Here is a 15,461-nt window from a genome sequence, read left to right as displayed (position 1 = left end):
GGGGGGCGGGGTGTTGCGTAGCGGGACGGGGCATAGCCGGTGGAGAAGAAGAATTAAAAAGCTGCTTAAGTTTTGGCCCTGAAGGAATAAACTAATGCTGATGTTGACATTTGGGATACAGGATGGAGAGTGAATAACATAATGGTTAGTAGTGGGTAATCATTTTGGCTTTTACATAAGGATAGAGCTCTAGAGGAAACCAGACAACAGTTTAAAGGACAAGGTCAGAGAGTAGAAACAATCATCCAGAGGATGGGGAGAAATTAGAAGAACCAATTACCTTCTGTAATTACTAGGTTTGGGATGACAGCTGGGTGAAGTGTCTTAGTGAAATAACAGAATTAGAAGCTCAGTGAGTTGATGATTGAAAGTGGAGATATCCGCAAGTGCAGGCATCTGTTCAGAAGGTTGATAGGTTACAGGGCAAGGGAAAACTAAAGCTGCTTGAAGGACAATTAGGTTCGAAGGAAAATTTCTTTGAATTCAAGAAACTTAAGCTGAGAGAAAGACTATTAAATATGGAGCTCTAGCTGCTGACAAAAATATTATCATGAGCTCAAGTAAAGGGATTAATCTTGGAAAAGTAATAGAAACAATATTATTTAGGAAGGATAAAGAAGAAAAACACAAGTGAAAAAGGAAAATATATATTTGGAGATAGAGGGAAAATGTTTAGAAATTTCATGGCTAATGATCTCTACTTTTTCATTCAAATGGAAAGTATAGCCATTAATAACTAAAGGAAAGAGGAATGGGGCAGCTTGAGAACAGGAAGAAAGGCTTAGAAGAGGCACTCCAACCAAAAAAAGAGAGTAGAATAGAGGGGAGTAGGAAAATGCAGAACAGCCTCCCAGATAATAATGTTGAATGGATGAATGATCAGGTTGAAAGTTATCTCCTCCAACTTCATCTAAGGCAAAACGACTTTGCTTTAGACTGAGACCAAGGACAAACTCGTGGTCAGTTAGTAGACACTATTTTAAGTAGTTAATTATTTTTTAAAATTATAGCAAATTGATTTTTGGATACCAGTGTGTAGATTGTTTCTTTTAGATCCTTTACTCATCAGTACAGATTAAATATAAGCATGCATTTTACAAAAGACCTGCAATATTTCATATTAAATAGTGCTTTTCTTTCCAAGATAAACTTATAAGGATGATGGCCTTATTCATCCTTGTACCTATTCAAGTGTTTCTTTATCTGCTAGAACTCAATAAGAATGACAAATTTAATTAGACCATGATACAATTTTATATATTGAAAAATAATGTCTCAACATGTTCTGCTTTCCTGTTTACCCTGGAAATTTACATTGAAGCGATAGGATTTTCCCATGACACTGACTCCTGTAAAGCATTCTTTCTACCAGAGAGATGAAGTTTCTCTGAGAAGCAAGGTGAATATAAAGTAAATAAAAAATTAGTTTCAGTCCTCAATCTGATACTACACATAACTTCTACACAGAAAAGATTATGCTTTTTCCTCATTTGACTTCACATGTGTCCATATGTAGGCCTCTGTTTTCTTACCTAGTTCATGATAATGCTGGGAAGATCCTTAAATGTCAAAAACTCAACCGTACTTTACAGAGAATGACATTATCATATATTTTAAGCACTTTTGCTGATTTTATATGTATTATCCTAGTTAAGCATTCCTATTGAGAAAAGCCCTTAGAAATTTCAAATACGAACAGTACCAATGAAGTTTTGTGATTGTCTACTTGAATGAAATGTTTTGGAAATGCTCTTTAAGTTGAATTATACTTTAATTTATTGAGAAAGAGAGAAGGAAAATAATCACTTTCTAATAGATAGATGTCATCATCTTATCCTCTATAAATAAATACTAGTAAATACCTGAGGAGAAAATAAGACTAATAATGGTGGTAATAATAATCAAAGACACATTGAATGTATATGTCACACTTCACTTTTCCAAGTATTTTCACATCTGCTATCTCACTTGATACTTTTCAATATCCTATGGATAGAGACATTATTATGCCATTTTACAGATGAGATGTAAAGTCCTGAGAGCTTAACCTTTTTTAAGAACACAACAAACACTTTGATCATTCCCAGGAGAACAGTATTTTGATAAAGCCATTATAAACAAAGTGCTATGAACTACCGCAGCAAAATTGCTGAGAAACAGAAGTACCTGTGACCAAATTCATTTGACTAAATTAATTACTTGGCACTATGAACATTTGGTTTTCAGTTATATTTTAAGAATAAAATAAGACAAAAGCTCAAATTGGTTAGAGATTCAATAAAAAAAATATGGGACTAACTCTTGAAAAAATATATAATGCTACAGGACTAGGCTAAACTCAGCATCTAAACTATTATATTTATATAATATAATTTTATGTAAGGCAGAAGAAAATTTCTTGGCAGCTTTGCTCAGAAGTCTGTCGCATAGTTTGTTAAATGTATCCCCAATAGCAATTTAATTCTTAGGAATAATAAGAAGAAAAGAAAATTTTAAGTATTAGCATGAGTACAGTAAAGAACTAAATACATGAAAAGTAAATTTGAACTATCTTTAATAGTGAAAAGTATTTTATAACAATAGGAACAACTAGATAACAGAAAGTTGCCTAAGTGCTGTCACAAAGAAAATAACAGAATAAATGGATAATTACATAAGATGTATGTAGTTTTTTCCTCTTAAAGTTCTTCAAAATGCATTTAAAGGTATTTTAACTTCTGAATAACAGTTACTTCTCTTGTACTTCATCCAATAATATAATGTTGTTTATATTAGCCAAATACACAGACATTATACAAATACACTGGGAAAATTAACAGGAGAATTATCAGTGATAAGACCAGTAGAATTTAGTCATAAACGTGTAAGTTTATTAATACAAGCTGCCTGTTAAACCACTTTAATTAAAAAAGACATTTAATTTACCTGGATAATGGGCCCTCTAGTCCCCGTCTTCTGCTGAATAAACACCAACATACAGAATCTATTAACTCTAACTCATACGTACACACTTATACATACAGAATATGGGGAGAGGGCATGGAAAGGGCAGTGAGGAGAACGTGAGTGTTCTCAATATATCATAAAAATCTGGGGCACACTAGCCAATGAGTACCCATCACCATACAGAAGTATAGAACCTCAAGGGGAGGGAGAGGTAGATAAGGATAAAGGGAGTCAAATATATGATGACAAAAGGAAATTTAACTTTAGTGGTAAACATACAATGCAGTATATATATGATATATTATTAAATTATACACTTGAAACATATGATTTTATTAACCAGTGTCACCACAATAAATTTAATTTTTAAAAAAGTATAGAATCTCATTGATCAGGCCTTTAGAGTGCCCCATGTAGGCATTCTCTCAACTAGTGGAAGATATCCCCCAACTGTATCTCAGATTACTACCCTTTCTTTAGCACTTATAAAGTCCTTCCACCTTTTGAGACTCTAATTTGAATTTTCAATCATAGCCTTTACTCTCAACTTCTTGTGACTACTGAGTAGAAAGGCAATGTTGCTTCTAGTCCTGAGTTTGAAAAAGGAAGAATGACGGCTTATATGTCTATTCATCTCTTCTATTACAGGTTACATTATTCTTCCTTAGTATTACTAGCTTATCTTAAGATTAAAAATAGAAAGATATGTAGCATTATATATCTAGTCCTCACTAGATCTAATGAAAACTTTGTATTCCCACTTAGCTAGGTTTTAGATCTTACTGAACTAATGAGCATCTGTCTCCTTTCTAACCTTGTTTTGCCATTTGAAAATCCTCTAACACTATCCAAAGAAAAGTACCATAGCCAAATAATTAAATCCTTAATTCCAAGTTTTCCCAACTGAGGGGTATATTAAGTGACTATGTTTTTAATTGATATTATCATTCTTTTACTCATTCAGCAATTATTGATAGCACCTACCCCATGCCAAGGTATTGTTTGAAAACATCAGAGATATATGAAAACAAGACAAAAATTTTGTTCATATCATTCATTTCTGTTTTATTCTTTTTTAATTCTAGATAGAAAAAGAGGCTTACCCAGACAGTATTGAGATTCTTATGTAAATTCCTATTTTTCACTTACACATCAATCACTTTAAATATTTATTTGCTTGTCAGTCTTAAATCCTTAGTGAATTGTTCTCAATGTCTTTGCTGTTTTCTAAGCCATGTAAGGAAAAATAGTCACACTGCCAAAACATTTATATGATATGTTTCTTGAGATAGTCTAAGGAATGTTAGTAAATCATCCTCACTACATCTTTGCAATATGGAACATTTAAAGATGTGCATTATGAATATGGAGAAAGCAAGCCTTCAAGAAAAATCAAGTCAGGAAGACCAAACACTGGATTTTGCTGTCAGATTCCTGGCGCTTTGTTTTGTGGTTCTGGACAGATTTGCTGAAGAAACTTCCCCAATTTTCCATCTGCTTATTGCATTTTCTCTCAGGCTTTGTGTCAGCTTTCTTTAATTATTTTGAGACTTTTGGTTTTTTCTTAACCTTGGTTGGAAAAAAAATAATGTCCAGCCACTGACAACCACAGGTACGTCTAAACATATGTACAGCATCAGTTCTTACAATCCCTTCATTAAAAGCAGACAAGTTAAAAGCAGAAAAAGAAAGAACAGCTGCTCGCACCTCTGCAAATGTGGGAGGCTGCACTGTGACAGGAAATCATTTAAGCAATTCAGTGAATGACCTTGTTTTCTAGTAAATGTTATGAATGAACCCAAGACCATTGTTTCACTTCCAGGGAGAACGAGGCTGCGTGCAGATCTCCTGTTTCCATGTCTCAACATCCATTTCTATGTTGGGATTTAGAGAACTTAAGACTAGATTTCTTATTTCCGCCATGGCCAATTTTGTTTTTTTAGCTGGTTATTTTTTATCTGTCTGTTTGTTTTTAGGTTTTTTTGGGGGGCGGGGGGCAGAAAAATTAGAAAATAAGCATTCTGATTTATGTGTTATCTAAAGGTCCCTATAGTGATTTTTTTAAGTACATTAAAATAAAACTTACATCTAATCATTATTATTTTCAATTATGAATACATTTTTATAGGAGCTAAAAAGAGGGCAGTTGGTAAAAAGAACTTTTTTTACATTAAATCATGGAGTTAATTTCATGTGTCAACTACTAATTTTTTTTGTTCGCTTGTCTTTTCTTGTGCATTCTTTATCCTCAAAACATTGAGTTTCTATTTATTTATTCAGTCTTCTATAGAGATTAGGTCATATTTCTAACGCGTTTTACTAATTTGGGGGTGTTCTCTTTTATTTGTTTGTTTTGCATTTGTTTAAATGTAGCCAGCTTGTACTATTTATCCAGGAAAGGAACTCAATGTTTCCCAGACAGACGGCTTATCTAAAATCTAGCTCTCTAAACACAGTGGAACTTTGAAAGTGGTAAAAGTATGTTTCAAAGATTGAACATACCTAGCATTCATCACTGTAAGTTCAGGATATTTACAAGTTCCACCATGTTTCCTCCTCTGTGGCTTAGCTGTGCAGATGCTTTGAGAGTTAAGTACACACCTTTAGTTTTTTGCGAGTATTTAATACATACTTAGGAATATATAGATAAGAATATGTTCTTAAAATTGCCTGGCATCTCTGTGGTCTTTAGAGTTCATACACAATTCTTCTGTGAAGTTAGTAATTTATCTTCAAAACAATCAAATAAGAAAACTTGGGAAAATATCATTAGTTCAGTTTTAGAAATCATAAAATTCTGCTCAAAAATGTTGTCTGTCACTGTCTCTGTCTCTGTCTCTGTTTCTGTCTCTCTTACACACACACAGACACACACACACACCATGAATCAGGATCTAGGACCCTGAACATACTGATTTTGAGCAGGGGTTGTTGTTAGACCATTCATTTGGCATTTACTGGCAGGTACAGTGGCCTCTGGATGAGAATGTATTATGTAGGTATAGCAATTAAACTAAAATATTTACTTCTTTTTCAAGGATAGAGTTTCTTGATGGGCATCTGGGTAAATCTTTTGACTCAGGTTTTTTGCCAAACAGTGAGGAGTTTTCATTATGTTAATGTTTCAGTGCTTTTTGCCCCCCGCAAGATTAGAATAGGTGCTTTTTTCCCAGTTATATAAAACATTGCCTTCCTTTGGAAAATGTATAATTGTAATTTTGTAAAGATTGCTCAAGAGCTATACTGGTTAACATGATAGCCATGTGACTTTCTTCTTAAATTAATTAACATAAAATAAAAGTAAAAATAGTTCCTCAGTTGCATTAGCCACTTTTCAAGTGCTAAGTAACCTACATGTGGCTAGTAGATATCATATTGGACAACACAGATAGAGAATATTTCTATCAGAGATTTCTGTTGGACAGTGCTATTCTGGAGTCTAGAATATATATTTCTGTATGGCTTCAGAATAGTTGAATCCATTCGAGCGTGCAGAGCAACATGGTGTTGTAAAAACTAAACAGCATTTTGAAGCCTAGGTTTAAATCCAGCTACACTGCATATTTCCATGCCTTGGGTTTTCATGACTCAGTAAGCCTTCTAAAACCACCTGGGAGACTGACCTAGGGTTACTAACTGCTCCCTTTGCCAGGTAAAGGATTTTAACAAGAAAATTCTCATCAATATACACAATCATTTATTTTTAAAGAGAATTTCACTTCAATAAAAAGAGTATATTCTTATAATAAAGGACAGTTTCCAAAAGAATATGCTAAGCTTTTCTAAAATCTTACTCCATGGTCCGTGTTTGTTCTCACTTTGGCACAGACCAGTGAACATTCTGTTGGGCAAGCACCAGATCTCAGCCCGGCATTTGGAAATCACTTACCATGGGCATGACCACCAATGGGACTTAAATTCTTAGAACCCAGTTCCTTATCTCAGAATGGGGATATAAGCATTCATTTAATGCAGAGTCATGAGATTTAAATACCCATGTATCAGTAGAGCACAGAGTCTGGCAGAGGAAGCATGTATAAAGTGTACTGCTCTCACTTCTCTCACTTTGATCATGCCCTTCCTTTTAATATATCAAATCTTTTTACCACATGAACACCTTTAAAAATTGTTATACTAGCTACCCATAAATCTTTTCCCCAGGAACCCATCCTGGAAAAAAACTAGAGAGCAGGGCCACTGACGTTAAGAACAGCCCTGTCAAATAAGATAAACCGTGAAAGAAGAACCCGTTCCTAGAACACAGAGTGAAGGCACTTGTGAAAGCTTGCTGTGTACTTTTTCCCCTTCCTTCTTCCCTCTCCACGTAAGTCAGCACTCAGAGCTATGTCACAATAATATGTGACATCAACACTCCTGGAAGTCTATTGTATTGGCTTTTATAAATAAAATTAAATATGCTCAGTGAGTGTGTCTATACACATGTACAAAACAGTTTTTAACTTACTGAAATTGGAAAATATTTTGATATATACTTCTGAAAACGGATTCTTTTGTGCCACTGTATAACTTACAAGCTTGAGGACGTTTATTGGCATCATGTACCTTCTCTAACAAAGACTTAATAGATGTTTTATGATAAGTAAAAAAGACATTACACCTCACACTATAGAATTTTTTGCTTATGTTGCATTAATTCTAATTCTCTTTGCTTTATCATTGAAATATGTGATATGAGCACACAGGGGCCAAAATTGAGAAGTTTTGTTTTAAGGACTTTTTAGATCAAATATCGGGCCAGTCTCTAACCTGTAAAATGTTAAGAAGTGAGCAAATAAATGATTTAAATTGCAGAAGACTAAATAACTTCTAAGGTCACATCCATTTCTAAAGTTATATGATTTTTTAAAAATATTTAATTTTTTTAAGACTTTACTTCATAGAGCAGTTTTAGGTTCACATCAGAATGGTACATTTTTTACAATCAATGAAACTGTGTTGACACATTATATAATGTTTTTAATCATATGACGTATACCTTAAAATGTAATGTTTGTAGAGCAGATGTGCTTTTCTATTGAGTAATATAGGCAAAACAATATAATAAATTCTCTTTATTCTGTTAAAGATGGTAGTAGTGTTTTTACCTGTAATAGATTTCCCCCACTTCATCTGAAATAGAGAAGGCAGAAAACCAAAATGCTTATGTGAAAGAAAAGGGAGCTCACACAATTTCCTTAGGATTATACACACATACACACGTGCACACATGATATATATATAATTTTATGCATAGGTATTTACATATAAATGTATATGTACATAGATGCTATCTTCAGAAGCCTTTGTTAAATACGACATACATATAGTCTTGCTACATTCTGAATATAGTCATACGACATCTAACTATCAGCCAGAACTATCAAGTGGGAAAACAAAATTTTTTTATTTCATTTTATTTATTATTTTATTTTAGGGTTTTAGGACAAGAAAATCAGTAGGTGGGCAGAACTTGTTTTGTTTTATAAGTTACTGGTGATGTTTTGATATATATTTTTTTGCATTTGTATGTAACTCTTATTTTTTGTCTTTATCATACATATCACCTACATGAAATGGAAAATGTATTAAGAATGTGCATTGTTTTGAATGTGCATTTGGCATTGATAAATTCATTACAGATGCAGAATTGCATAGTGTTTAAGCACAGAGCCACGGAAGTCATGCTGCCTGAATTTGAATCTTGACCCCATCGCTTCATGAGCATGAGATATTTTGGCCTTGTTCCACCTCCCTTTCCTCATTCACAAAAAGAATTTAGTAAGAGATAATCAATATAAAGTGCTTTGCACAGTGCCTGGCACATAATAATCATTCGATGAATGTTAGTTATCATTATTGTTTTATAATAATTATAAATTTTTACAGTTATTACCATCATTATTTATAATATTGTTGGATATTTGTACTGTTTTCTTTAAGTAATTATATTAAAAGTCTGTTTTAAGAAATAAAAAATAATAATGGTATCATATTATAAGGGCCCCAGTGCTAAAGTCACGAAGACGTTAAATTAATTGCTGGGTATCAGTGAAAGAGATTTTAGGATAAGCTACCATCTGAGTCTATTGGGAAATTAGAATTTGAAGGCAAAGAAAGGGTTAAAGGTACATAAGATAAGCTTTTTCCTTATAAAGTTAAGAACTTGGCCTCATTCATCAGTTTTTATAGAATAGGGTATTGACTTATTTGTTAAAATTGAGGAAAAGTTTATAATTTGGTTTCTCCTTTTTGTTCTAGTATGGAATATAAATACAAAGGTGCTCTTCAAATGGGGGAAAACATTTCAATTTGATGACTGATAACTATAGTTAGAATTACCAAAAAATGGTTGATGCTGCATATATACAAATACATGCAAATGGTTTTGAGTTTGACATAAAAAATTTCAGATTGGAAGATATTACCTTACAGAACATTGAACTGCTTTAATTTTGCTTCTATATTAATTTATATTATTTTTGGTTGTCATAAAATGTTGTTAGACGTTCTTGCTGAGATATGTTTCTGTAGTTGTGATTTTTGACGAGAGGACTAAACTCTTGTGTTAAATGGAGTCAGTCCTTTACTTTTAAGTGGCAAGAGCTTCTAAGAGGAAAATCACATTCAAGTGTGGCTAAGGTTGCTTAGTTATACAAGACCTTCATTCTCTGGGGTTTCATAAAGGGAAATGCAACTTAATTTTTTTTGACTTACACTGGAAGTTGTTCTAAATTAAAAGGCCAAGCAATATAGAGGAGCCATATCCTCCAGTGAATCTGAAACCAGTGAAGCACAGTTTTTTGTTTGTTTTTTATTAATTTGTTTTAGCAGTGTATTGTCTACTATCACTTTATTAAAATCATAATGCCCCTTCATAAGTAATTTTAAAGGCTTCATTATACTCTTAAATGTGACATTTATAATTTCTCAGAGCCAACTTAACTTTTTTGGAAAAACAAATGATCTTTTTGAAGTAATATCTGTAGAAAAATATACTTTGGTTCTGTACGTGGTAGCCATATTTTCCTGAATACTTTTATTGTCTGAAACCATAGTTTTGTGATTATAATAAAAATATGTAGTAACAAAATATTTAACATCTCCATGAACTTAGCATTCAATTAACCTAAATTTTCATGTAACATTTTAATATTTAGCTTCATTTAATTTGTGTTTATCAAAATAAGTATGTTTTCTTTACTAAGTTGTTTTTAAAGGAATGAACTAAAATCTGAATAATTCATATAATTATTTATTTTTTAAATTTTAAAATAAAATCAGCACTTATATTTTAGTGCATTTAGATTGATATCTGCTTGAAAATTTTAGGTATTACTAAACATAGACTGGAATCAAAAATGCTTTAAAAATAAAGGCATGTAAAATTTTTCATTATTCAATATATTTAATGTTAAAAGCAAAATATAAAATTGAATATGCAATATAATTCTAATTGTGTAAGAAATCATGTATTCCATAAAAACCATATACAACTTACATGTGTTCTCATATACCCAGAGGGAGAATTTTTTCGACAGTTACCTTTGGGTGGTTCTTTAAGTTTTTCTTTATTTCCCAAAGTTTCTATGGTTGAGATGTGTTTTACATTCAAAACATAAATATTATTTTTTAAAAGCTCAAGTACATTGTGTTATATATTTGCTTTTTTTATATGTCTGTACTTCAGTGGACGTGGGAGTAGAGAGTGTGAGTAAATGTGTTTCTCTTGTAGCTAATTCTTCGCTGTTATCAAATAGCCTAGGCTCCCAGAAACATTTTAATGTGCATAATAAAAATGAGAACATACTTTTTTCCTTATAATTCTAAAAGAGGTGGATCAAGGGTGAATTAATATAGGTGATAGTTTTGAGTCTAAGGGAAGAAAGACACCAGGATTTGAAAATATCAAAATATCAATTTTCTATATGTCTATCAATTCCTTAATCCTATTGACAAACTTCAGAGAATAATTATTTTTTTCTAGTTTTATAGCAAGAGAGAGTGACTCACAGAGGATCAAAAAGTTTTGACAAGATTAGATTTAATAAAGTAAGCCTCAGACCATGGCTCCTCTTCAAAGCGCTAGTTAATACAACCACTTGTCATACTGAAATTTGCGATGTGTGATATTCAGAGGCGGCAGCTACTTTATGGCCACTATTGCTCTTAGTATCAGGATTGGGGTTCTTTCCTCAATAAAGTATGAATGTTCTTTTAAATAACTGCATCTCCTTTTCCTTCTGGTTTGGTAATAATAAAGCATGGAAAGATTACTGCCTAGTTTTTCAACACACTAGTTCAACACCATCTTGAACTAATTTACAAAATTATATTCTCACATGCTGCTGTTGGTTGAACTTATTTTGTAAGATGACAAGGGGCTTTTCCACACTTAAGTACTTGAATCATTTCTGGATCCTAATGAGGTCTCTATAAGAGGACTTGCTTTTTAGTTTTTTTTTGCCGATGTTTCTGGCTTCTTATTACAGAAAGATGAGTAGTGAATAATACAGAAGCAGAGAAAGGATCACCAAAGGCATAGTTAGGGTTCATTCTTAACTCTACTGTCATTGCACTTTGGAAAAACAGAGAATTCACTAGTGCACTTTAAGCTTTGTATTCCCTTGCTTCCAGGGGTGCTCGCTCAGGACTCACTCAGCAAGTTATCTTTGGTATAGGGGAGAGGGAGCCTCCCTCCAAACCTAGGACTGGTTCAGCCCATGATAACCAGGGCAGGTGACTAAGCACCTCCTTCCACACCATGAGACTGGAGTCCAGTGTAGCACTGACTCTGTGGTGACAGGTACTAGGGTACCAATCTCCTCATCACCCATGTACATATGTGCTCACATACATCGGTACAATGTCAAAAACAAGCTTTTGTTTCTGATCCTGCCCCGCAGCCCTCACTGTCCTCCACCTGTCCCTCATAAATACTCCAATTCAAAAAAATAAAAATAAAAAGCCAATTTTTTTTTTCTTAAAATACATTTGTTGCTTCTTTGGTAAAGTTTGTTGTCGTTATGTTTGTTTTCATTTAAATGAAAGACAATGTTACATAATCCTCTCTAGAAAAATCATGTCACCAGGATACAATTTTAGGTCTCCAGGAAAGGCTTACTGTGCAAATTTGAATCTAGCTTCTTGCCAGTTTATGGAAGATCCTAACAGTCTCTTCCCATTTTAGGAAGCATAGATAATCTCGTTGTGTGGTATTATAATCCCTTCTAACTACACTTCAATCAGCTAGATTTTCTTGTTTAAAAATCTTGTTGGGAAAGTTGTTCAAGTGCAGGATTTCAGAATCACTTTCTATCATAGGCTATTTTGGGTGCATTTATTCAGTTCATTAAAACTCACACATACTTTAAGCCAAATTGTATATAATAACAACATAATCTTCTGTGGATCTTAATTACCAGGTTTGATTTTTGATTATTATAAGCAAATTATAGGATACAATTAAAAATGTTTATATATTTTCTTTCATACTCAAAATAATATTTATATTACCTACATCATTTTACTTGTTACCGTAGGTTTGATAAGACATTCTAATATTAAGGTGTGGATTTAGACAAAGATTTTAAAATTATATATTTGGTATATATGCAAAGATAATTTAAGCATTATGTAATTTTTGAAAAGAACAGATGTAGTATACAACCTGTCATTTATTAAGAACATTTGCCACTAAGCGCAAGAAGAAATTTTATTATTACTAAAATGAGACAAATGAAATATTTGGCAAAAAAAAAAAATTCTGGGCAATTCAAAAGACTGAAATATTGCCTTCACTAAAATTATAACTGTCTCTCTTTATGCTTTGACAGGGAAAGGAAGCAAGACTGATAAATTACCTTAAGTACTGTATATTCTTAATATATCTTCTATAGTGCTTAGGAATAAAATACAAGCAAAAAAGAATCGAGTGTTTTAATAAATATGCATACCCTTTTCAGTTTAGAGTGATTTGAATCCATTGTAATTAATGTAAAGAATTAGAAAACTTATTTCTAAGGATTAATTTCAGATTGATGATGTGTCTTGGACTAGATGACTTAGTTCTTAGAAAATAAACTTGGCAATCAGGCAATTATAAAGAATAAAATGGAAGAAAAGACTATACCTTGGAAAAATATTTAGATTTCATATTACTTTAATTTTGGCTATCTGAATAATCTCTACGAAGAAAAGATATTCCTCAAAAAGTATAATTCTGGAACTAAAGAGGTGTAAAATAACACAAGTTTCCTTTAAATTGTGTTACAACCTTTTTTCCTGCTTTTTTATTTTCCCACTCTGAATTTCAAGATCTCTGTGTAATTTAATGATGACCATAACAATTGGTCTAATTATTGGTAATGCTCCATTTACTAATGTCATTCAAATGCTGAAGCATATTTCCTTAGGTCACTTAGGTCCTTTTCAGAATTGTTCATGAGCCAATGAACAGTTCAGTTGCCGTATTCTAAGTGAGGGTCATGGCCTGCTTTCTGTAGAATAATTGCATTCACTCTGATTAAAGAGCTTTAGCTAGCTAGATCAAGAAATATCCCATGGAGATTTTGGAAACTCTTCTCACAAATTATTCATGCTAAGAAATACCATGAAAGAACTCTGGGCCCCAAGTGGAATGTTACACAACTTTCCTAGCCTTTGCCTGTCTCTCCGAGACACGTCCTGCTGATACCTTGCTCCTGCATCTCTGGGTATGGTGTAGCTGAGGTTGCTGTAGCAACAGCACATACAGGGTAACATTCCCCTGTAATTGCAGCAGCCGGGACGTGAGTCAGTTGAAAAGTTTCACTGGGTTTTTATTAGTGTATGATGCAGTCCCATGTCATCCACAGTTTCTAGTCTGTCCAAGGCTCGCACACGATGATGAGGAACACTCGGTGCTCATCACCTTCAAATGTGAGATGGTACAGGGGCCTCTCACCGAAGCCACTGCAGTTGCTGGCTCCTTCCAGAGTACTCTGGAAGGCCAAGAGTAAAACTCAAGCCCCACTGCCAGAACTCCATTTCTCCTGTTGCATATCCTGTGTGCTTAATAAGCCACAGTAACCTTGGCTGATGATCAAGAAGCCCCTCTTTTTACCAAGGGAACTAGACAATGATTAATATCCCAGAAGACATATTTTCACCCCTGTGGCTGGAAAGAACATGTACTGAAGAATAAGGATGGAATTACTATAATTCTCTATGGGAATTTATGAAAGTGGAACTTATCATTTAATATTGGTCAAAAGTGGTCATAGAGTTATCAGTAACTTCTAACACCAGATTTGGTTTATTTTTCAGACATGGAGATGACTTGATTGTGACTCCATTTGCTCAGGTAAGCACAGTTTGGTGGATGGGCAGGTTTTTCACATTTGAAAATTCAATTTGGGGGTTAGTTCTGGTTCCTAATTTCATGTAAATCAAACACCAGCACAAAAACAAATTCTTGGTTCATTCAAGTAATTCAAAGGCAATTCTAGAATACGTGACCTTGAACACATTAGTCTGTTTCCTATAAACCCATAGACTTGAAGAGTATCTTTGCCTCTGATTACAAATTACTTTAATGACATACTTAAAGAGGACCATATTTTCTTAATGACATAACACTAGAAGCAGAAAGCTCTATATCATGGATTAAATTACATTTAGTACAATTAGGTACATGATCAGTGCTTGAAATTGAATATTTTAATTCAACTTGATGCTTTATTTACTCCTTTTTTCACATGTCATTTGTACAAAAATTTAACTGAGTGATATATTTGTGTTTATTCTTTTAGGCATACAAATCGTAAAAAGACTATCCACATGACATAAATGTTAGAAGGTGATAAAATGATCTAAAGCATTTTGAAATATATATAAAATGGTTGATGACCAGATAGATATTCTTTGTGTAGACCATTGCTTCTCAACCATAGCTATACATTAGAATCCCCTAGAATGTTTTTATTCCAGGCTGCACTCCTGATCAATTACATCCAAAAATCTGAGAGATGGATCCAATCATGTATACTTTTTAAAAAGACCCAGTATTTTTCCAGAAAAAGTTGAGAGCCGCTGGTGTAGGCAGATTTGGAACAGAAAAGGATAAAACTGATTTAATCTAGGCATTAAATAGGTTTAAAGCTAATACGAAAAGTTAATAAGAAATATTGTTGGAATTATTATTATTATTGGAAATTATATTATTATTGGAAATATTATTAAATATTGGAATACAAGTCATGTCAGAGTTAGTTTTCGTGCCTTGGGCAACTAATTTAACTTCTCTAAGATTTCTTTTTTCAAATAGATTAAATTGAGGACTAGGCTGGAATAAAAAGATAAGCCCCAGTTTAAATTCCATCTCCTCCTCTTGCTAAGTGAATGGCCTTAGGGAAGTCACTGATTTTTTTCCCAACCTGGTTTCCTCCTCTGCTAAGTGACAGTTCCAAGAGTACCCACCTCGTAAGGTTGTGAAGAGATTGAAATAATACCAAGCTTGTAAGATGTTCAGCACAAGT

The 15,461-nt window shown here is 33.2% G+C and overlaps 1 protein-coding gene across 3 annotated transcripts in view; it reads left to right on the top strand.

The window, feature by feature from the left end:
- Positions 1 to 15,461, top strand: part of PDE4D (phosphodiesterase 4D) — a 748,065-nt gene that overhangs the window by 556,263 nt on the left and 176,341 nt on the right. For all 3 annotated transcript variants that reach the window (XM_015599411.1, XM_015599407.2, XM_015599415.1), the window contains exon 3: positions 14,251 to 14,287. In XM_015599411.1, coding sequence (XP_015454897.1) covers positions 14,251 to 14,287 — 37 coding nt within the window. The remainder of the gene's footprint in view (positions 1 to 14,250; positions 14,288 to 15,461) is intronic.

Source organism: Pteropus alecto, unplaced genomic scaffold (genome assembly GCF_000325575.1).
Source record: "Pteropus alecto unplaced genomic scaffold, ASM32557v1 scaffold70, whole genome shotgun sequence".
NCBI classification, from domain to species: Eukaryota; Metazoa; Chordata; class Mammalia; order Chiroptera; family Pteropodidae; genus Pteropus; species Pteropus alecto.
Note: the sequence above shows the minus strand (reverse complement) of the source record. Positions and strands in the feature narration are given on the sequence as shown.